Genomic DNA, 21,437 nt, shown 5'->3' with positions numbered 1-21,437 from the left:
CCTAAAATAGCCCTATCTCCCTGGATTTAGTAATGGAGGGTAATTTCCTTTTAATGTCTGCAGACCCCAGTTAGAACAGCCCAGATTTATGCAATACTGAGACTTTGGAAAATCATTGTATCACAGTAGCTGTTTAAGCCTTTCACTCTGTGTTCTGTGTCTGGGGAAGAGCCATCTGGGCTCAGTAGATTCTGCCACAAACTGTTGTTGAGAGTGCCTAAGTTCACTACAGGGAAGATCTAACACCTTGCATCTGCAGACTGTGATCATGAGCAACGTGGTTTGGTCACTTTCCATAGCTCACAGCCAAGCCTGGTGATGTGGGAATGAGTTCCTAAGGCTTTGCTGTTTGATGGCTGATGATCAGGACCTGGCTTGTGCTGCCAAAGGGCTGTCTGTGGTGCTTTGTCCACTCACTGTGTGCTTGCAGAAGACTGCATTGTCCCCCACAAAATGGGTAAAATCTCTGGAAATCTGCTATGTTTTATTCTGTACTGATTAGTTTTCGCTCATTTCTTTAGTGTTCTAACATATCTGTTTATAGTATCTGTAAAATCTAAAAACTCAGCTGAAATCTGCAGTCCAGCTGCCTGATCTGACAGACTAGTGCTGACTACTGGGCTTCCACCATTTAAAAAAAAAATGTTTCCTGGAAGGGTGAGTCTTGAAAGTAGAAAATCAGTGTAGATCAGCAAATAAAAATATGGAATATAGGCATTGAGGGCAGTTTGTAATTTCAAAATAAGAGAGAAACATTTACAGAAGACAAACTTCCTAAAGGCAGTGGCCCAGATCTTGCTCATGATTCTCCAGGGATTTTCTGTATTTGAACTGGGTAGATTGGCCTTGCTTCAGTCAGCTGACCTAAGTCAGAGACATTGAGGTATGCCAGATCCAAGTGGTTTTCCCTTTATAAGTTTCCAGTCTTAAGTATTGCCTGGTCAGCCCCATCCAGTCCTTACTGTGGCGTCCATAGTGGTTCAAATGCAGAGTTTTCACCCAAACAGAACACCAAGTGGTGTTAACCAGGGTGCACAAGGGCACACACAGAATGATTATTTCTTTGCTTAACTCAGTGTTGAAGTTACAGGAAATATTTAATATCTCAGTAGGGAGAAATATGAAGGGTAGCTCCAGAACCATCCTCAGTACTGCATGGGAAGAGAAATATGCTGTGGCTCTCCTTTTCACACTTTTACAAAATGAGGGCCTCAGGGAGCAGCCACCTCCAAGTTCTGGCCTTTATTAGAGCTTTCAAGCTTGGGAAAAACGTGCACTTTTTAGACATAGTTTATGGAGCATGAGGGTGTGGTGCAATAACCTCCTGTTCTGTGCAACATATCAGAGTCCAAAATCTGTTTAGCTGGCTGTTCACTGAGGTTTTCACTCACAACCCACTTTAGATACAGGAGTTTGAGCCAGCATGGATTAATGGCCAGAAATAGTACAGTAACACTCTTAAGGTGCTAATGAGTGAGTGCTCATGAACTCCTCAGACACAAAGGCTACTGTGCACAGAGAAGGAGCTCTGGTGTCTCAGAATCTTAAACCAGTGGAATTACCAGTGGAAGTGGAAATTGGTTGTATCTTTGGTTGTATCTTGTTCACTGGTCTGAACTATAGGTAATGCCACTGTGGATCACTGAATCCTGGCTTTTTTCTGCCTCAAATCAGCAAAAAGTTACAAACTTGACTTTTGAAGAATATAAACACTATTTTGTTTGTGTGTAACTTAATGTTAATTATTGTGTAACTCATATCAAATGCAGGAAAGTAAAATACACAATGTTTATTCACCTCATTCAGGCTCACTAAAATGCAGCCACTTTTTACTGGGGAAGCAAAGGAACTTCAAATGTTCCCATTTTGTTGAAAGAGAGAGAAAAAGAGAGTATTGCCTGATCAGAAAAACTATCCCAGTGACACTTTGTTGTTCTGGCACCTTTGACTCCTGTTAATTCAGCCTCAGTGAAAAGTTATCAAAATGTCAGAGCCAGATTCAGGAAATGAAATGGGGCAGCCCCATGGATTAAGTCAGCCAAGGCAGCTCTGTGCTTTGAGGTGCAGCCATGGCATTTTTAGAGGCCTGAAGAGCTCACCTTAAAGTTTCTCAAATTAAGACAATGAATAAATGCTTTAAAGTCAAGTTTTCAGTGTGTTAAAATCAAGTATGTGAGAGTCAGGGCACATCAGCTTCTTCTGCCTCATGGTATGCCTTGACAACAAGCAGCCCAATTCAGAGCCTCATTCCTTGCTTTGTGTCATTTTCTCCCCACTCACTTGGGGAATCTCAGACTTTTCTAAGTACAAATGCTGATCACCTTTTTTTTACTTAGCGTGCACCATCCAAATCCAGTGCTGTATACAGACATTTCTCGTTTCTCCATAAAGAAATGGGTGACTGAACTGACCTGCTTCATGAGCTGGTGATGGTGTCAAAAATCTCAATTAATTTCAGGGTCTCAAACTGAAATAAGAGGAGACTGCTTTTTATTTTCTTTTCCCCAGTACTCAGGATTTAGTGGTTTTTGCTATGTCCTGCTCAAAACATGGCCAGAGTTCCATACTTAACACACAGGAAGAAAGAGGGGAATGGATTCTTAAAACAGATTTGCAGATATTTCAAATGTCTCAAAGTGCAGAATATAGATAGCAACCCTTGTTCTTATTTACAAGGCTCTGCAGCAAGGAAAACACAGCCATGTGTTTACACATGGGGAAGAATGAGGGTGCTCAGCCAGAAGAAATTTTTGGAGTGTTTCATGTTGTCCATCCTAGTTTTCTCCTATTAATTTTAGTACTAAGATGCTCTTTTGATTTGGCACAGCCTGATTTTTGGTAGTGAGGGAGGGCCACAGGAGTAGTTTCTGTGAGAAGCTGCTAAAAGCTTCCACCACGTCCAGCAGAGCCAATCTCTGATGGCTCTGAAGATGGACATGCTGTTGGCCCAATTAGAGAGGCTGGTAATGCCTTTGTGGTGACACAGTTAAGAAAAACTGAAACATGCATGTGCAGTTTTCTCCAGCCACGTGCTGCTGCTGTCCTGGCGCAGCACGTGGCAAGCCTCTACTGCCTGGCCAACCCCAGCCAGCCGTGTCGTGGGAAGAAGGGCAGGGGCAGCGTCAGCAGCCTCTCCTTCCCAGGCCCCGCAGGAAGAGAGGGGTTAAATAGTGCGGGGCCGTGGTGGCCGTCACTGCCCGCTTGGTGGTGGTGGGCCACGTGGCCAGCAGCAGAAACACGGTGAGAGACTCTCTGGCACAGAACCTCGATGAGATTGACCTCTCGGAGCTGCGGGATCCTGTAGGAATCTTTGAATTAGCAGAACTCGTTTTCAAAAGCACCTATAAGCACCAGTTTTACTTGCAGTCACAGAAGAGGAGGAGGTGGGCACATGTGAGGGACAACAACAGGGCAACACCAAGGTCAGTGGAAAAAGAGGGGGATGAGGTGCTCCAAGTGTTAAAGCCAAGATTCCTCTGCAAGCCATGATGAGGACTATGGTGAAACAAACTGTCCCCTGTGAGGCACGAAGTTCATGGGGGATGTAGAGATCCACTCACAGCCCATGGGAAAAGTGCTCCTGCCAGAGTGGGTGGATACCAGAGAAAGATGTGATCCAGTGGAAGACCCAAATAGAGAGAGAGAACCCCTGCCTCCAGAGACAGAGCCTTTGCTTCCGAACTAGAGCAGCCCATCCTTAGGGGACTGCACCCTGTGGACGAGTGATCCACACTGCAGCAGTATTAGGGAGACAGTTTGCCTGTGGGAGTGACACATGTTGCAGCAGTTTTGGGCAGACTGCTGCTCATGAGATTAGAGCCACGCTGGAGAAGTTCATGGCGAGCTGTCTCCCATGGGAGAGGCCCCATGGCATAGCCAAGACTCCTCTTCCTGAGCAAATGAGTGGTGAACTGACCAAAACCCCCATGCCCTGTCTCCTTGCACTGTCGATGGGAAGGAGGAAGGGGTTGGGGGAAAAACAAGATGTTTTAAAGGCTTCTTTTATGTCTCATTATCCTCCTCTGACTCTGTTAATAACAAATTGCTTTACACCTTTAAATTTGAACCTGTTTTACCCTTAGAGTGTTTTCTCCCAGTCCTCATGAGTTGAGACTCATGAGCCCTTTGGTAATTTTTTTCCCCTCTCCTCTGCCCAGATGAGAACAAGAGAGGGTGAATGAATGGCTTTCATGGGTACCTGGCATTTGGCCAGTATCAAGTCATAATGGGTGCTATGCCTAAAACACATCCCTAAGCTGGGATGCCATCTCAAGTAGTTTGCTCAGCCTTCTGCTGATAGCTGTCGGTGATGTAACCTACTGTGTGGTTAGAGACAGTGTTTCACTAAGCACATAGGCACATGGACAGGTTCCTGCACATCTTCTAACCTGCAGGACCAAGTGGGTGCTGTACTGACTGTGTTCACCTGCGTGCAAGGGGTCACCCTCTGGGAAGAGTCAGTGATGAGCTACTGCATGCAGTTCCCATGGACTTGGGTTTCAGGAGCTTGCCAGGTCCCTGTGTCTGTCCTGGAACAATCCCATGCCTGCAGCAATGGCTGCACAGAAGCTGACTGCATGGCTTGTTTTCCTGCACTCAGTACATGAGATCCCAGGAGTTTTGCATCCAAATCGTTAATGGACACCAGGAATAGATAAAACCCAGTCCCAAATGCAGCCCAGCTGTGGCCAGTGTCCTTCCTATGTGTATCTGTCCCTGCTTGGGCACTCTCAGCTACGCACACAGGTACTCACTTTCGTTGGCTGTAGCTTCCCTACAGCCCTAGGACCTTGTTGTATAGGAATGGGCAGATCTTGCATGGAGTTTGCTTGTACAGATCTTGCATTTCACTGCTTACCTGACTGCAGCCAGTCTTAACAGTGCTGTAACAGAGTTCTCTATGGGAAGCTTTCATGCTGTTATTGGGGGTGTTCTGGAGCATTGTGCTGATCTCCTTTTTTCTTTTTTTTTCTTTTTTCCTGTTTTTCATTAACAGAATGCAGCTCGCAACTTCCAGGACTTCGACTGTCAGGTAAGATCATGTGTAGGAGACAGGATCAGTTGGTAACTCCCCATGGCTCAGCAGTAATGTTGAGAGAGATGATTTTAATTTTAGCTCCTGTTAAGGTTTGTTCAATAAGAACTGGAATATATCCAGTGACGGAAATTGCCCTTCACCCTTTCCTGCCAAGCAGCATGAAGGTTCTGAGTTCTGAGGTGCTGACTGCTCTGCCAAGGCTGCACAGCACCTTGCGGGATGGCTGGTCTCCTGAATAACAGTTTATTGGGAAAATGCAGTGTGCTGAAACACTGCAGTTCTTTCACGTCCCATCTGGTTCACTGGCTGGGAAAGGAGGAGCTTGCATGCTCTACCTACTTGTCTTGAGAGGAGAGAGAAGTGAGAGAGCTGCCCCGGGTACAGCACACTGCTTTGCTGGGCCTGTTTTGACACAGCCGTGGTTGTTTTCCAGGAGTTTATTGATGGTACAGAGGCGAGCCCAATGGTTCTGCTTGCCAAAGGAATAAATAATCCTAATAATATATAAATATATATATATATATATATATTTATATATTTATATATTTATATATATATATAAATAAATAATCCATCCTTAGATGCTCCACCAGCATCTAAGACAGAGGACAGGCTCTGTGATAGGCAGAACAGAGCCCTGAGGTTCTCTGGGGCATTTTGTGGAGCACAGGCTCATTTCCCATTCCAGATTATCCTGCTGCCTTCTCACTGAGCTCGTGGGTATGCTTCTGGTGGTTATTGTTTCTCTCTAGCAGCTGGAGGCTGCTGTGTCTGTAGTCCTCTGCTCAGCACAGGGCAGTTCCTTCAGCACTGCTGTAGCACACTAGGGGCTGGCAACATCATGATAAATTTACTACAAGTCTGTTGATGTAGGTGGTTCCAGGAAACTATTTGCAAGCCTATGCACAGCAGGAATGTAGTAAATACAGTCCTATGAAGGTAGTCCATATTTTTTCCTTCTCTAGCAATAGTGTTAAACAATGATTTTTCTTTTGAAATAAAGTTAGATAATTGGTTTAAAACACTTTCCTGAACTGTCATGTCTCCATCTATCTATATCTTCTCTTACCTTTAGAGGTAAAGTTTGCTCCCATGTCAGATGGATAATGGGTAAAAATAGGTACAATGTGTTTAAGTGTAAACAGCAGAGGCACTTCTACTGTGGTCTATGTGCCAGGATTGGGAAGAATATGAATATATTGTGTATTGGCCTCTGCTGCCAGTTCTCTACTGACCTACCCAAGCTCTGGGCGTGCCCACACCTTGCCTGGCTGTGAGCAGCATGGCTTGAGGGAGCCAGAGCAGAGTGGGAAGGTGGGAAAGAGGCCCTGGCACAGAGCTCCGTGTAGCTGCTGCCTTTTGGCTCTACACTTTCCCTCAACAAGGAAAACCTCTTTGCACTTTTCTTTAAACAGAGCCCCAGATCTGAAGCTGGGCAAACCCCACAGAAACCTGGCACTGCAGTCACCAACCTGCACACTCAGCATGTCCCAGAGCTGTGGTTGTCCTCTCCAGGGCTGAGCTTTGGGAAAAGCTGAGTGGTCTGCAGCCAGGGAGTGGTACTCTGGGGAGTGCTAGGCCAGGAAGGACAGGCTTGTTGATTCTGTGCTTTACTGTAGATCACCAGTGAGGCAGGAGGCAACATGTTCTTTCTGGGAAACCATATAATTATGTAGAATACTTTTTTTTTTTTTTTTTCTTTTTTTTTAGCAAGATGTTAACACGGTGTCTCTCATGACTGTAAATATTGTCCCAGCTTCTCCTTCCTCCAGCATCTCTCCCTGCAAGGTGTAGTTTCAGGACACACCTGGCTTGACATTCCCCCCACATCATAGCTGGAAAGTACTGCAAAGGCTGGTTTAAGTCTCTGAAATCTGCCAGAGAGGATGGATGCTGTGTTGGATCCTTGGGTGTTCTGTCTCAGTTGCTAGTACCAGGAACTGTGCTTACACATGGAGACACAGCTTGTGTCCTGTGAAAAATTACTGCTGCTTTTTAATTTAGCAAAGCACACCTGGCTGCCACATCCAGGCCTCTGTGAAACTTGTGTGGCTTTACCATTGTGGGGGGAATTTGAAGTGAAGAAGGTTACCAGGGCTTTCAGAGGAAGGGACATCCTCTTGTGCCCACCCACTTAGGCTGGGGCAGTGTTTTAATTTGTCCTGAGTTTCCCAGGGAGGAAGAGCCTTGGGGAGGATTTCAGTTTGACAGGAATAGGCGCAAACTGGCCACAGACTGATGAAAGCTGATAACTGGAAGATGATTTCCAGTTACAGAGTAGTGAAGCTCTCAATCAGCTTCCAATAGCAGCAACATCTGCAAGGGCCCTGATGAGTTTGCAGGCAAAATTTAAAGAATTTGTGAGATAGGTTTTATTATCTTATACAGTGTAGTGTTTGCAATATGATACCTTGGCATCAGTGATGTGAGATCTGCATTTCAGACCTTTTTATTTTTCTAATAGTTGAAAAAAAGCTGTTTTAAATGGAGTTTAACCTGTAGTTTTGACTGGGGCTGACCACATCCTGAGCTGTGCTTGCAGGGCTGCCGTCAGTGCAGTGAGGGAAAGGTGAGCCTCTGTCAGCACTGTTGATAACCCTGTCAGCAGTGCAGATCCAACGTGTTCCCTGTTGGAACACATCCTGTTTTATTTGTCTGTATTACTCTGTGCTCTTGGCCTTGAGGTCATTTGCTGTAACTCTATGCTAGAATTTCACAGAGTGTGCTGAGTTGGAAGGGACCCACAAGAATCATTGAGTCCAACTCTTAAGTGAATGGCCCATATTGAACCCACCATCTCTAGTGTTATTAGCCCCGTGCTCTTAACCAACTGAACTAACCTCAGGGTCCCAGCTCCTTGCAGGACTGACTGATGTTCCTACCCTAGCTTCTCCTTGGATACAGCCAGAGTAACAGCCACCCTCAGTGTTAGTTGTGTGGTGCTTTTACATCTCTCTCTGTCTGAAATCTGGAATTTCAAAATATTCTCCACATCTGGGCTATGGAAGTGTTTAGTTTAATCCCATCTCCCCTAACCCTAACCCTCAAAAAAACCCTAACCCTAACCTGTCACTGACTCTAGGAGGTGTGTAGGACCAGGCACACAGGTTCCCCACACTGTTTTCTGTATATTTGACATGTGTTACTTTTCAATGGAACATGTATATTTAAGGTTTGTAAGGTCTTTCCTTTGGTGAAAAGGGGTAATGCCATTGTGAATTTCTATTAATTTCCCTGTATGTTTGGTTTTATTTTTGACTAACTTTCCAGGATCAGATCAGAGCAAAGTCAACAGCACAAGTTTCTTCTTCTTCCTACTTCTGAAGTTTGTTATTCTGGGGTGAATGTGTGTGAGGAAGCTTTTAGCTTTTCTGGTACAGCTGACTTCCAGATACAGCTGTCCTGGTTTTCTTAAACTGTTGTTCATATGCAAGCAACAAAAGCTAACCCTGATACATAATGGATTGCCTGGGTATCAGTAAACAACCCCACATAATCTGGTAGCTGCAGTGGAGATGAAGTGGAGAGCTGGCACAGGGGCTTAGCAGTCTTTATCAACATGAATTTAGGTTATTCTCAGAACTAAAAAGCATTAACCTAAATCTGAGACCTACATTTTATTTGAAAGCAGTAGGAACCCTAATGAAGTCTAGGCTTGGCTTTTCCCAATGTCCATGGGCAGATGGTCACATAAATGGTCTGGAATGCTGATGGACAGATGGTATGGTGATCTGTTAATTAATCTGCACTGTTAATAGAGCTGTGCCTGTGCTTTTATTATTATCTGCAGACCCTCTGCCGCTTTCAGAAGTAGATGTTCTGTCTCAGCCTACATCTTCTCTTCTTTTCAAGATTATTTGCTTTAAATAGAAATGAAGGAATATGCTGATATATTTGGAAAACTATCCAACTAAACCTGTGTTATGTTTCAGTCTGAAATAAGCTGGCATTTGATCTGATTAGTTGATTTGATCATTTGAGCTGCCTGTACTGCTTCCCACCAACAGGAAGACAGAGAAGTGTTTGGCTTTTCAGCACACGCCATGCAGAAGGGGCTTGGGGTGTGGAGGTGGTCTGGGATTTGACTGAGTATTTGCAGAAAGCTCTCGAGGAGGAGGTGTGAATAAGTAAGTCCAGGACATGCAGGGTTCATCTGAAACAGAAAGGACAAGGCATGCATAAACCCTTGGAGGAAAGAAATTGTCTGGTACAAAAATGTGCTGTCTTGCTGGCATTAATGGAAATTGTGGAGTTACTCAGTTGCTTGTGCCCAGAGTAAAACACAGCACAATGTTTGCAGAGTTAATGTCAGACCTTGATAAGGAATTTTTTGCCACTTACTTTTACTGAAAGTGTCACTTTTCAATAAGCACCTGTTTGTACTGATTCAGTTTTGGAGAAGTTATTTTGCAAGTATGTAAACTTAAAAGTAGTTTGAAGCTTTTTGAATCTGCATTTTTAAAAGTTTGCTTATCCTTGCCTAGTCTCGTCACTTTATTTTTACTTGCTCTGCTGTCAGAAAGGGAATGTGCTGCTGAGGGGTTATTGACATATTCCACTGTGTGCATTTCCTGATGTTGGAGAGGTTGAATTGAAACTGTCCTCACTTTTTGAAACTGTGTTCATTTTTCATGTAAGACAGCTTGTGAATGCTACTCTGTGGCATTGATTACAAGATATTTTAAGGCATCTTCTGTTTACTGTGCTGAGATAAAATAGACTGTTGGCACTTTTGCAGAAGGGTTTGGTTTCTCTGTGTGAATAGTGGGAGCTGTTCTCATCCCTATTGAAACATTGTCTGGGATATTGAGGGCCATTTTCCTCTGATTTGTACAACGAGTTCTTTTGATTAAAGTTCTAGAGTGAAATTAATTAGGACACATAAGATGTTTTGATCTAGAAAGCAAGTCTATTTAATACCTGCTAGATTAATGCTGCTTCTAATCTTATTAAAACTAGCATCACCACTAAAGTACTGGTTTTGACTTCTGACATCACAGCAAAAAACATTGTAAAGATAACAGTTACTAAAATACAATTTTATTTTGGCCTCCCTTTTTTTGCATAATTTGTTTCTTGGGAAGCTTTTCCTGTGATTTCTCCCATCTGGTTTTCTATCTAAAACCTCACCTTTTTTGTAAAACTGCTGTGTTGAGTTCTGAAAAGTTTTAACTAGCTGGACTTGGACTGAAACATGACTCTTACTTCTAAATGTATGTGCACAGTCCTTCCCTGGGGTTTACATAAACATTGGGTTTGCTTTCTATATTCTGTGACAACAGTGTGCCGAAGGGGTGATTATGCATTTGTAATATTTGAAGTTCCTGTACTTTTTATGTTCTTATGAGTGAGTTTTTAGAGCAAAGCAAATAAATGTGCTTTATGTTGAACCATTTTCATTCATTATGCAGCATCCATTAATGATATTTCACAGCAATTAATGAGCAACTGTACTACCAGGTTTAATTCAATGCAGTTCTAGTTCCCAGGAATGTGGAAAAGTTGGAGACACAGAACACAGCCCTGCATTCTCTTCTTCAAGAGATTTTAAGATGTTCACTGTCTTGAGCAAGGTACTGAAATGCAGACTGGGACATCATATTAGTAGGAGCACGGTCCTTGGCTAGAAACATGGCCCTTGGCTTACCTTCCAGCTTCCTTGAGGAGTTAAGGTGGTCTGGGGTCTAGCAGTCACACAAACTATTTCGGGCTCATCGTGTATTAGCACATTCAGATCTCCATTGTGCAGGCTTTGGGTTTACAAAGGCTGTGTGTCTGCACGTGGTGGCATCTTTAGTCCACTGCCCAGGGGATGGGAGAGAGCCAGAGGCTCTCTGTTCTGTTTGCAGCCCAGGGGGAAGGCTGCAGTCTCACATTCTGCTGTCTCAAAACAACAGTGCAGAGCAGAGCTCAGCTGCCATGGTTTAATTCACCCTGAACTATTACAGATCTAGGCAGGTCCAGTTTCCTGCCTTAGGTGGGAAGGGGCAATCTACTCTGAGCAGGAGAAAGAAGCACCTCAGTCTGTGCTGGTTGCCTTGCTCATGACACTGGGTACTTGACTGGAGTGCAAGAAAGTTGTGGTTTTAACTGCTGCTTGTAACACGTGGGCAGGGCGGGAGATGGAGAAGTGCATCTTTCTGCATCTCAGATATGTTGTCGTGAATTGCTTACTGGTGTCAGCATTGCGTGCTTGTAGGGGTTCATGATTTCTGCTTTGGGAGCACAAACCCAGCCTGTCAGCCGTGCTTGTGTTTAGCTCACTTGGCTGAGTTCCTTTGCAAAGCCAATGTCTGTTCTCTGGCAGGATCTGTGTTTGGAAGTGACTTGCCAGTTCTTGCTGGCTGACACTGAGCATTAGCAAGGGTCACAGAGAGGGAGTGGCTCCATCCTTCATCGTCACCTGCCTTTGGAACAGGTGCTTGCAACTCTGTCTCCTGATGCTTTTGAGTTTGTGTAAGCAGATTGAATATCTCATTTTTCTGCTGCTCTCAATTCTCACTCAGAATTTCTCTTATTTAACACTTAATCAAATTACACAGAATACCAGAAACTATTGCTTTCCTGCATAGATCATATTGTGTTTTCTATTAATCAATTTCTGCTCTGTATGGAAGTGACCAATTTACTTCAAGATGTAGTTTGAAATCTGATTTTGATTTGCTTCCCATGCAGCCATCTCTTTCAAGTCTACAATTTCTAAAATAATTTTGCACTGAGAAGGAGCTGGGAAGCACTCAGCTGCCAGCTGCCTTAAGGTTGGCAGTATTACAATGGGAAGAGTTACCAGGTGGTGATGTTTTACAGTCTTACAATATTTTTTTGTTATCTTACAGTCATAGTTTATGGTATTTTTTTAGAAATGTGTGGAAATTTGAGGGCAGCTCTTGCCGAGGCGAGACAACAGAGTCTCTGCTTTAGTCTCTCTGTAGTTAGTGGCTGGGATAGGCTGCCCCAGGAGCATGATGTGGTTGGTTTTCACCTTTGCCAGGACTGGCAAAGATGATGTAAAGGAAATAGCTGTAGCCACAGTCAGTGAAAACAGGAGAGCCTGCCCTCAGTAATCTGCATCTCTTCCACCTTACAGCAAAGCAGCAGGGGCAGTTCCCTTTGCCTTAGGTGAACCAGGAACTGAATATCCTTAAGTTGAAAGATTTTTGGGGATATTTCTAGCCCTATGCTACTACAGACATGCAGCGAGCTTGAGCAGAGTACAAGCAACAGATGTCTTGCTGCTCTGTGTTCTCCCATGTTTTCATGTTAGAAAAAATTTTTGAAGGGATTTCACAATGTGTTTTTTATTGCCAATCTCGAAATCAAATAAAATCCCGATTTTTTAAGGAACTAATTTTGAACTTTGGGAGTAAAACTCATCTGGTAATGCCAAAAAAGAAGCTTAATGTGTTAGTCATGAAAAGCACTGGTAATATGAATTCTAGTCATTAATCATTCCCACTGTGAAACAAATGGTTTCTTCAACCTTTAATAACCTTTAAAACTTAAGTACTGGATCACTCTGTGACCTGGGTTTGTGGGAGCATAGCTGGAGTTTGGACTGCTGCCTCTGCTTCCTGTGAGTTTCTGGAGCTCAAGGCATTGAGAACCTCTGGAGCTGCCGTTGGATGCCTCACTCCTTCACTCAATGTTTTTTCTCAATATGGGAATTTTTTGCTGGTGTTAAGGAAACTTCCCTGTCCAATCCTCCCAGGGCTATTCTGGCAGTCACTCGCACCACCTGAACTGGGACCAAGCCCCTGGCAGCTCACATCCCACACTCAGTCACAGCAGGTTTCTTACTGCTTCTACCCCAGGTTTTCCGTAGCAGAGTCACAGATGTCCAGATCTCTAAGATAAGATAATTTAATCATGGTACAAAAGCTAAATAGCAAAGCAACAAGAGCTCGAGCTGGTGCCTCCAAAGAGGGACCCCAAACAAAGGACCCCTGGGGTTTTATCCCTTCACAGCACAGGGAAGGTCTGAGGGTCCTCAGCTGCTGCAGTGTCTCTGAGTCTGGTCTCTGGGCCTCAGGTCCTTGGCCCCTTTTCTGCAAAGGTTCTTCAGTTTATGACCTCTTGCTGCGAGCTTAGGCTCCTGCCCCTCCAGAGCTCAGCCAGCAGTTCCACTGCAGCTGCACCTGAAGCTGCTGGCACTGAATGGATTCTTTAACAGGTAGAACCTGTCAGTGGCACTGTCACATTGTTTCCCTCTCTGGCCAAAGGCAGAGGGTGGCAGTCAGAAATGGTTCCTACGTTTGAACCTTTTTACCATGTGTCTACTTCTTTCTGTAATCAGTCCCACAGTAGATTTAGGCTTTGTCAGTCATAGTTGGGTGTGGGTTTTCCTCTTCAGTTTGAGAAACATTCAGAAATGTTAAGGGCAAATGGAATAATGTCCTGGCCTTATCTGACCTGCAGATGCCCAGCAAGGAATGTCTTCCAGCAGTTCTTGTCTGAGTTTGATCTCAGATATTTTAAAGTTTCTCTTGGGTTGTGTTTTATCACTTTCCAGTATCTGGGCCACTATGGTTCACACACACTTCTGAAGTGCAGGGCTCTTTGATCAAGAGCAGAGATTCTCAGGAGCTGGCACTATAGAGATTACAGCAAAACTCACAGGACCGTGAACCCAACCCTGCACTCCTGCCTACAGATTTCCATAGGACCATCAGCTCACTGGACGTGGGGCAGGGCAGAGGGACAGGAGAAGGACTCTTTCCAGTGGCACTTCATCATGAAGTCAGCCAGTCAAAGTTGCATCTGTTACATGGTGACAACACTGCATTTTAGCCACAAACTTCTGTGGAGCCGCAGGTTAAGGAGCTCCCGAGCGTGAGAAGCCATCATTGACATGATTCTGAGGGCAGAGAAATGTATTCTGTGCCTTCCAAGGGCTGCTCTGTGGTGAGAACCATCATGTATTCCAGATCAACAACCTTGGGGAAAAGGAAAAAACCAACCAGCAAACCACAGAAAACTTCACTAGTTTTGCACTCAAAGTTCAGAACAAAGCCTGCACAGAAATAGAGAAGATTGTTAAACATAAACTGAGCGGAGAGCAAATGCCCACTATCCATTGCAGCAGAGACAAGGAATGGTGCCAGAAAGCCAGCATGTCTAACAGAAGGGCGGGGAGGTTATTGTAAACAAAGCATTTTTTAAAAAGCTAGAGAAAATGGAAGAGGTTATAAACTCTAACAGATTAAATATATGAACAGAGAGGGTTTTGAGAGATGATTTGCAAAGGGGAAAACCCCAACTTTCCTGTTTCAGGTCTGTCAAAATGGAACCTGGAAGAGAGGCTTACAGCTAGTCATAGCAGAAAAACTAAACATATTTTTTTCTGCATGCAGGCTTGGCACAGAGCAACTCACAGAGAGCACAGTGCTGGAATGCTCTTTGTGGGGAGTCAGTGCAGATCCTGCCTTACCCCACAGTGCCTGCTGCAGAGACTCTACAAAAATAATATTTATGCATTTGTGGCAGGTTGCCAGAACTGGAAGTACCAACCCAGGAGTTTTAAATAAGTTTAAAGATTAAATAGTTGAGGTGTTAAGTGAGAGGTTATGCTCCTCTGTTGAACCTGCCATGGTACCCAATGATTCATCTGCCAGACATTTTAAAAGACTGATCAGAATTCAGAGGAATTCTTGAAATTGACTGACCAACTATACCAGACAGACTGATACAATTAGCAGAGTACAATGGATCAATGACACTGATAAATACTGGGAAAGGATAATGCAAGTTTTTAAATGGAAGGAGTCCTGCTCTGCAGAGCTGTTGGAATTCTTCATATGAATCAGTAGTGATATAAATAAAGATAATTCAATCAATGAAGCCTACTTGGATTTCCAAGAGACAGGACCAAAAAGAGTCTTAAGACATATCTCTTAAGGGACTTAGGAGACCATGCAGTCAGAAGAGAAGTCCACTGATGGATGAAATGCTTATTAAAAAACCCAGCATTTGTCTTCACAGTCGAGATCACTTGAGGAGCACTCTGGAGGTCTGTACTGGGACCTGTGCTGCTTAAATATACTCTTTAGAGGTATGGAAAAAGTGATGGAAGGTGCAGTGGCAAAACTTATCTGCCTTTGGGTAAACAAAATGTGCTGCACATTGAGTCAAGCCTTCCTAAAGTGGAAAATGAAAGCATGGGCTCACAGCAGATGATAACCCAGAGGCGTAAGACCTTAACATTGCAGGGGCTGAGTGACAATGTCAGCACAGGGCTTGTGGCTTTCAGCAAAGCAAACCAATCCTTGTTCATCAGGAACAGAGAACAAAGCACCTCCATTGTGCTGCTTTGTGCATCCACAACATGTGCCTGCATGCCTTTGGCATCCTGCCGGGCCCCTTGGCTCAGCAAGGACAGAGTCCCTGGGGCAGTTTTGGAGGCCCAGCAGCATGGTCAGGGCCAGCTGCTGTACCGGGGCTGGCTGGATACAAGCACATCAGCCCAGGAAGGAGCATGTGGGGGTCACGAGCTGTAGGGTATTGCTTCTGGGGAGTATGGAAATGGGGTCAGTTGCTCCCCAGCTTCCAAACCAAAGGCAAGGAGATCTCATGCAAAATCAGCAGATACGAGATGGGGAATTACGTGATTCTTTACCCCACACATTAATAAGGTTTAGCTGCTCTGGTCACAGGGGGAGTGCAGTACCAAAGGCACAAGTGTTGGGCAGTTGCAGCCCCATCCTCAGAAAGTTGAAGACCACACCTCCAGTTAAGGAAGTCTTGCTGGACCTACAGATTGCTGGAAGCTGGGAAAGTTACAAGATGGGAAACTGGTACAAGATGCAAGTGTTTGAGAACTTGTATCGCTTTATCCTTTTCCAGAAGCACAGGCTCCTGAAGTCATCCCGGCAGGCTGCAGCTGCTCTCCATGCCTTCTGTTCTTCCTTCATCATTGCTCTTCTCATTCCCGACCTGCAGGCACTGCTGGTGTTCGAAGCTGTGAATCCCAGGTGCTCTGGGTGGATCAATGGCAGCTCCCTGCCCAGCCTCAGCAGCAATGGTGGCCCTGGCAGAGGGCCAGCTCTGGGGGCCGCACTGCCTCTGCTGCCCTCCTCCTATTTGCTGCAGCTGGGCTGCAGCTGCTGGTTATTTTTGCCTACCATACAAATAAAGGCAAAAGATAAAAATATCTTTTTTCACAAGAAAAAATTCTGATAAAGTTTTCAGTCCCTAAGTGAAAATTGAATTTTATTCAGCTCTTCAAAACACAACCTGTGGATCATGAGCTTCTCTTCCATGCATCTCCCTTGTTTTAAAGACTGCAGGTTTGCAAAAGTCTGGCTGTCTCCCGGCCACGTGTTTTTCACCTGCCCTCTTGTATCACTGCTTCCCTGCACTAGACCAGATAAGCATTCAGATGTTAGCTGGAATTGAGCACCTGCAAAGTAACAAACCTTGAATCTCTTTTCAAACTACACTGATATAGTGTGAGCAGAGAGCAGAAAGAAACCAAGTGTGTCAGAGTCTGGAAGTGTCTGTTACTTTCCAACACAACACATCTACACAAGCAGATGGCAAATACCAGGAGTGAACATGCCAGAATTGTGTTTTGGAACTGGGCAGCAGTTAGGCAGCTGTGAAGGGTGTATACAAGAAGGACATGAAGAAAGTATGTTTGTCACGGGCAGAGGGTGCAGCTGGCAAAGATTCTGTTCTCTCACTGAGTGCTCTGGTACCCACTGTGAGTTATTCTGCTCCACATTTGAGCGAGTAATAAGCCAGTAATAATGTAACTAAATAATAACTTTTGGGGGGCAGTGTCGCAGACATTTCTTCATAGAAATCCTTTCTTTGGGATTTGTCCCTCTTCTGGGAAGCAGAGCCCCAGAAAAGGGATGTAAACAAATTGTTATCGGCTGCTGTGAAAATGTGGCAGGTGATCCTGTGATTGGCCCTCTTTCCATGTGTACCATTAAGGGCCAATCACAGGAGCAGCTCAGGGGAGATTCCTTGAACACAGAACTTTGTTATTCATTCCTTCTATTCTATTCTTAGCATAGCAGCTCTATGCAAGCTCTCTCTTTATTCTTTTTAGTATAGTTATAATGTATTATATATTATATATCAATAAATCAAGCCTTCTGATCAAGGAACAAGATTCTCATCCTTCTCTCACCACAGTGACCGTCTAAGGTCACTGCGATAGGGCAGTTGAAGGTAGCAGTTGTATAAGTGTAGAGACTGTGTTGCCATCTAAACCGCAATACCTAAGCTTCAGTTTAAACTTCCATCTCATGCTGTCCTGTGACTTTGATACATAGGAGAGCTGTTGTGGAGACAAACAGGTGATGAGGAGTCACACGTACGCTAATTGTGTGTCATCTGAAAATGATTTTGTCCTTTGCAGTCAGAGATTGAGATAAAAGCCCTAAAACTCCAGGGAAAGTTTCAGAGAAAATAAAGTTTGGTCTAAAAACTGACATTGAATCACTGGTAGGGAAACTGGGGGTAAAACTCAGTAAGTTCAAATGTAATTATAAAAAAGACTGTATTGCAGACATATTTCAATATCATCAGCTCTTTTGTTGCTTTCTTTGCTTTTCTCATTATTTTCTCAGTCTAGTGTTTGTGTTTCTGTTTGATAGTTGAGCTTTTGCTGCTGCCTATAGAACCTCCCTCATCCCCTGCAGGTCTCCTCCCTTCGTGAGCTGTGAATCAGTTTAATTGATCTTGTGATCAGGGCAAGGCTATTCCTTCTGCCACCTCATGCACTCCCCTTGGGCTCTGAACCAGAACCAGCATTTGCCAGACCAGTCTATGAGCTTCTTAACTCACTGACCTGCCAGTAGTCTAACAAAGCAAGATTAATTTTTTAAAAAATGGTAGCTGGATAGCTGCTTATGGAAGAGCCTGGCAAGTGCCAGAGCTGGCAGAGACCTGCTGTTAGTGGAAGTCCTTAGTCCAGCCCTCAGGGGTGGAGGGAAGTGCAGGTCAGGGTCAGGCTCCAGGCACTTGGGCACTTGCTCTCTCCATGGAGTTCGCTGTGTTTCGCCCTTCCACCTGCGCTGCCAGTTGCCTTCTCCAAAAGCTGCCACTTTTTTTAAAGGACTCATTAACACCTGTAGGCTTAGAGAGCACTAAACTGGAGTCCACTAAACTGTGGCTGCACAGCACATCCTGCAGAAGTACAGGACAGAGCTTTGTCCAGCTCAGCAGAGCACTCCTGAGAGCTGAGACAAGGGGCAGAGCCTGGAGGTGTGCTGGAGGCTGAGGAAGCAGGGATTGCACCTTGGGCTGCTTTGTGGAGCCTTGCTGTGAAGACAGGAATTCCTGCCACGTGGACACATGCTTGCTTTGCACACACAGAGTCCTTTCCTACCCCCAATCTCCTCCTAAGGAAAAGGGAGCCAGGTGAGCCTCAGATAAGGTAATGTCATCTGCAGATGAGTCTCTGCTGCTTTGTAGATAAGTACTCCAGCTTCTGTACATGCACAATGCAACAGCTGCATGCAAGCAAAACCCAGCCCCATTCTGAGGACAAGGGCAGACAGGGGTGTCTTGTTATCCTTCAAACACAAGCCTCGGGATTCAGGCTGCCTCATGTGATTTGGCTGGGCCAGTGTTCTCCTGTTGCCACACTCCTGGAGCAAGGGAAGAGACAGGCTTTGGAGTCCTTGAAAAGAAGCACAGCTGGGTGAAGGAAGGTCCTACACTGCAAGAACTAAATCACTCTGCCCCATAACCAGCTTTCAAGAGTGCCCAGAAAGTGGGTGGGGTGGATTTCTGATGTGCTGCAAGGCAGGTACTCTCACCAGTCCTGTGTTTGATTTAATGACTTTCAGGTTGTTCAAAGTTACTGTTTAAAAAAAAAATTAATATACTTTATGTAAACTAGTAAAACATGTTTCTGAGGTTGTAATGTCCTGTCTTCAAGCTGAACCATATGGCTTTTTCCTAAGCAGGCATTTTCTTCATATCAAGAAAATAATTGGTGCTTTTTATAGTTATTGTAAGAGCATGTCTCTCCACTGATTTCTGTAGATAAGAAAAGGGATTTACAAGTGATATTGTGTATCCAGCTTTCCTGACATCTCCACAGCTTTTCCAAAGTCCATAGATATCCCGGGGATCTTGATCATGAGAAGATGCAGTCTCAGACCATTTGCATATCTGTACAAAAGCAAGCTGCTTTGGGCAGTGGTTGAACACAGAGAACTGATACAGAGGTTTGACAGGATTGTGATTTGGCCAGGTCGGGTGGATCTTGGATCTCCTGTCCACCTGATCCAGTGGACAGTATCCCTGCATGTGGCCAGGAGGTGGAATGAGATGGCGTTTAAGGTCCCTTCCAACCCAAACCATTCTGTGATTTCAAGAGCTGTACTGTGGGTAGGAGAGCAGTGTTAACATGGGAATGAGGCCCTTGCTGCTGGCCCTCAGTTAGGGTTCCCTGTGAAGGCAGCACATGTAACACTGGGGCTCCTTCTTCTCTCTCTGCAGGAACATGACATTGAGACAGCTTTCGGAGTGGTTCATGTCACCATGCGGGGCACACCCAAGGGGAACAGACCTGTCATCCTCACATACCATGACATTGGCCTCAACCGTAAGCCCTTGCATTGCCAGGACCCTGAACAAGTGATTATTCGTGGTATTTGCTTTTGAGCATGGGGAGTAGCAGGCCTGGTATGGAGCTGAGATGAGGTCATTCCAAGGTGAAAAGATAAAGGTCTGCAGGAGAGAGAGCACATGGCGTGCCCCTGTCCATTCCAACAGCCCTTGAAAGGTAGGGCCAAGGTGGAAAGATGGAAATAGGTCCACCCAACACATGGTAGTGCTCTAGCTGACTTGCTGCACTGTGTGATAGGGCATCCATCCCGTGGGTGCTGGGCAGGTGAACAAGTCTCTTGTACATGGTTGCAGCAGTAATGTAATGCTCTGGTGGGCACAGTTGCTCTTTTGACATCTTCCCACCCAAAATGTTCTGTTACCTTCACACAGGTACTTCTCTGTGAGTGCTTTAAGTCCCCAGGTGCTGTGAGGCCCTGCTTTCCAGGGCATTGCAGGCATGGCTGTTTGTCTGCCTGCCCTCCAGTCATGGTAATTCCATTGCTGAGACTCACTGCTGCATTGCAGTTTTGTGCAGAGGCACAGCATGTACACCATCCAGCACCCCCTGCCCTATGGTCTCAGTGGGGGCTTGAGCTCCTGCAGGTGTGTGCTGTGGTGTTTGGAGGGTGGCTTGCAATAAAACCTAAAGAAGTGTCTAATTTCTTCTTGTTGTTGTTTCAGACAAATCCTGTTTTAATGCATTCTTTAACTTTGAAGACATGCAAGAGATCACCCATCATTTTGCTGTGTGCCATGTGGATGCACCAGGCCAACAGGAAGGAGCCCCCCCATTCCCATCTGGGTAAGAGCTCTGCAGTCACCCATGTTTTCAGTCTGGACTGAGGTAGCACCCAGTTTAAGCCAGCTGGGACTGCCAGGCTGAGTGTAGTGGTAAGCAGATGCCAACAGCAGAGGAAATGGCAAGATGAGGAAGCTTCCCAAGGGTCATTCAGAGAACTCTCCAATTACTAAGACATGGGTAAAGCCCTCACTAGGGCTAAGTCTGGTACCACCTTCCTGACTTGAACATGAACCCAGCACACTGCAGTCGGGCTGGCATTTCATCTGTCCATCTTGCCACAGAAGTATGACTGCCCAAAGGACCACAGCTCTGTGTTAGTCTTGTTCTGAGGGATGGGATCCACACAGTCAGCTGAAACATATAGTATCGTTGCACATTAATAACCTGTGCATGTGTGCCAAATGTTCTTTGTCCCTCCTACCTTGAGTGGAACTGGAAGGTAACCTCTGTCAGGCTGTATTTGGAGGTGCTCCCTTGCTTTTCAGGTACCAGTATCCCAGTATGGATGAACTGGCTGAAATGTTACCTGCTGTCCTGACACATCTAAAGTAAGTCTCTGAAAGGAAACGGGGTGAGGCAGCTGGATACCTGTATTCCAGCACCTACTTCCGTCTCTGCTTGCCATGACTGATATGCTCACTGAGGTGTCCCAAGAGGCACAAGTATCTGCTAACCAGTGGGACCCTCTCTAGTTTTATGCTGGGGACAATGTCTGCTACATGGAGCAATTTATGGCTGCTGCATCATTGCTGCATTGTTTTGAAAACAAACCATAAGTGCACAGCTGGATACAGAGGGGAAAGGCTTTGCCTCAAGGGATGCTTCAGCTGAGCTAAGTTAGTTGTGCTGACTGTGAAATGCCTGTATTTCAGCCTGAAAAGCTTCATTGGGATTGGCCTAGGCGCTGGTGCTTATGTCCTCAGCAGGTGTGCAGTAAGTATCTCTTCACTGCTTGTGACTCATGTGGGCTGTGGTCATCCTTGTGGGGCACGGGCCAAGTAACATTCAGTAATTACAGCAGGGCTGCAG

The 21,437-nt window shown here is 45.1% G+C and overlaps 1 protein-coding gene across 5 annotated transcripts in view; it reads left to right on the top strand.

Moving 5' to 3' along the window:
- NDRG3 (NDRG family member 3) overlaps nucleotides 1-21,437 on the top strand; it is a 60,852-nt gene that overhangs the window by 29,306 nt on the left and 10,109 nt on the right. For all 5 annotated transcript variants that reach the window (XM_064730356.1, XM_064730353.1, XM_064730355.1 and 2 more), the window contains exons 3-7: nucleotides 4,997-5,032; nucleotides 19,496-19,601; nucleotides 20,288-20,408; nucleotides 20,894-20,956; nucleotides 21,281-21,341. In XM_064730356.1, coding sequence (XP_064586426.1) covers nucleotides 4,997-5,032; nucleotides 19,496-19,601; nucleotides 20,288-20,408; nucleotides 20,894-20,956; nucleotides 21,281-21,341 — 387 coding nt within the window. The remainder of the gene's footprint in view (nucleotides 1-4,996; nucleotides 5,033-19,495; nucleotides 19,602-20,287; nucleotides 20,409-20,893; nucleotides 20,957-21,280; nucleotides 21,342-21,437) is intronic.

This window comes from Zonotrichia leucophrys, chromosome 20 (assembly GCF_028769735.1).
Source record: "Zonotrichia leucophrys gambelii isolate GWCS_2022_RI chromosome 20, RI_Zleu_2.0, whole genome shotgun sequence".
In the NCBI taxonomy this organism is placed as follows: Eukaryota; Metazoa; Chordata; class Aves; order Passeriformes; family Passerellidae; genus Zonotrichia; species Zonotrichia leucophrys.
Note: the sequence above shows the minus strand (reverse complement) of the source record. Positions and strands in the feature narration are given on the sequence as shown.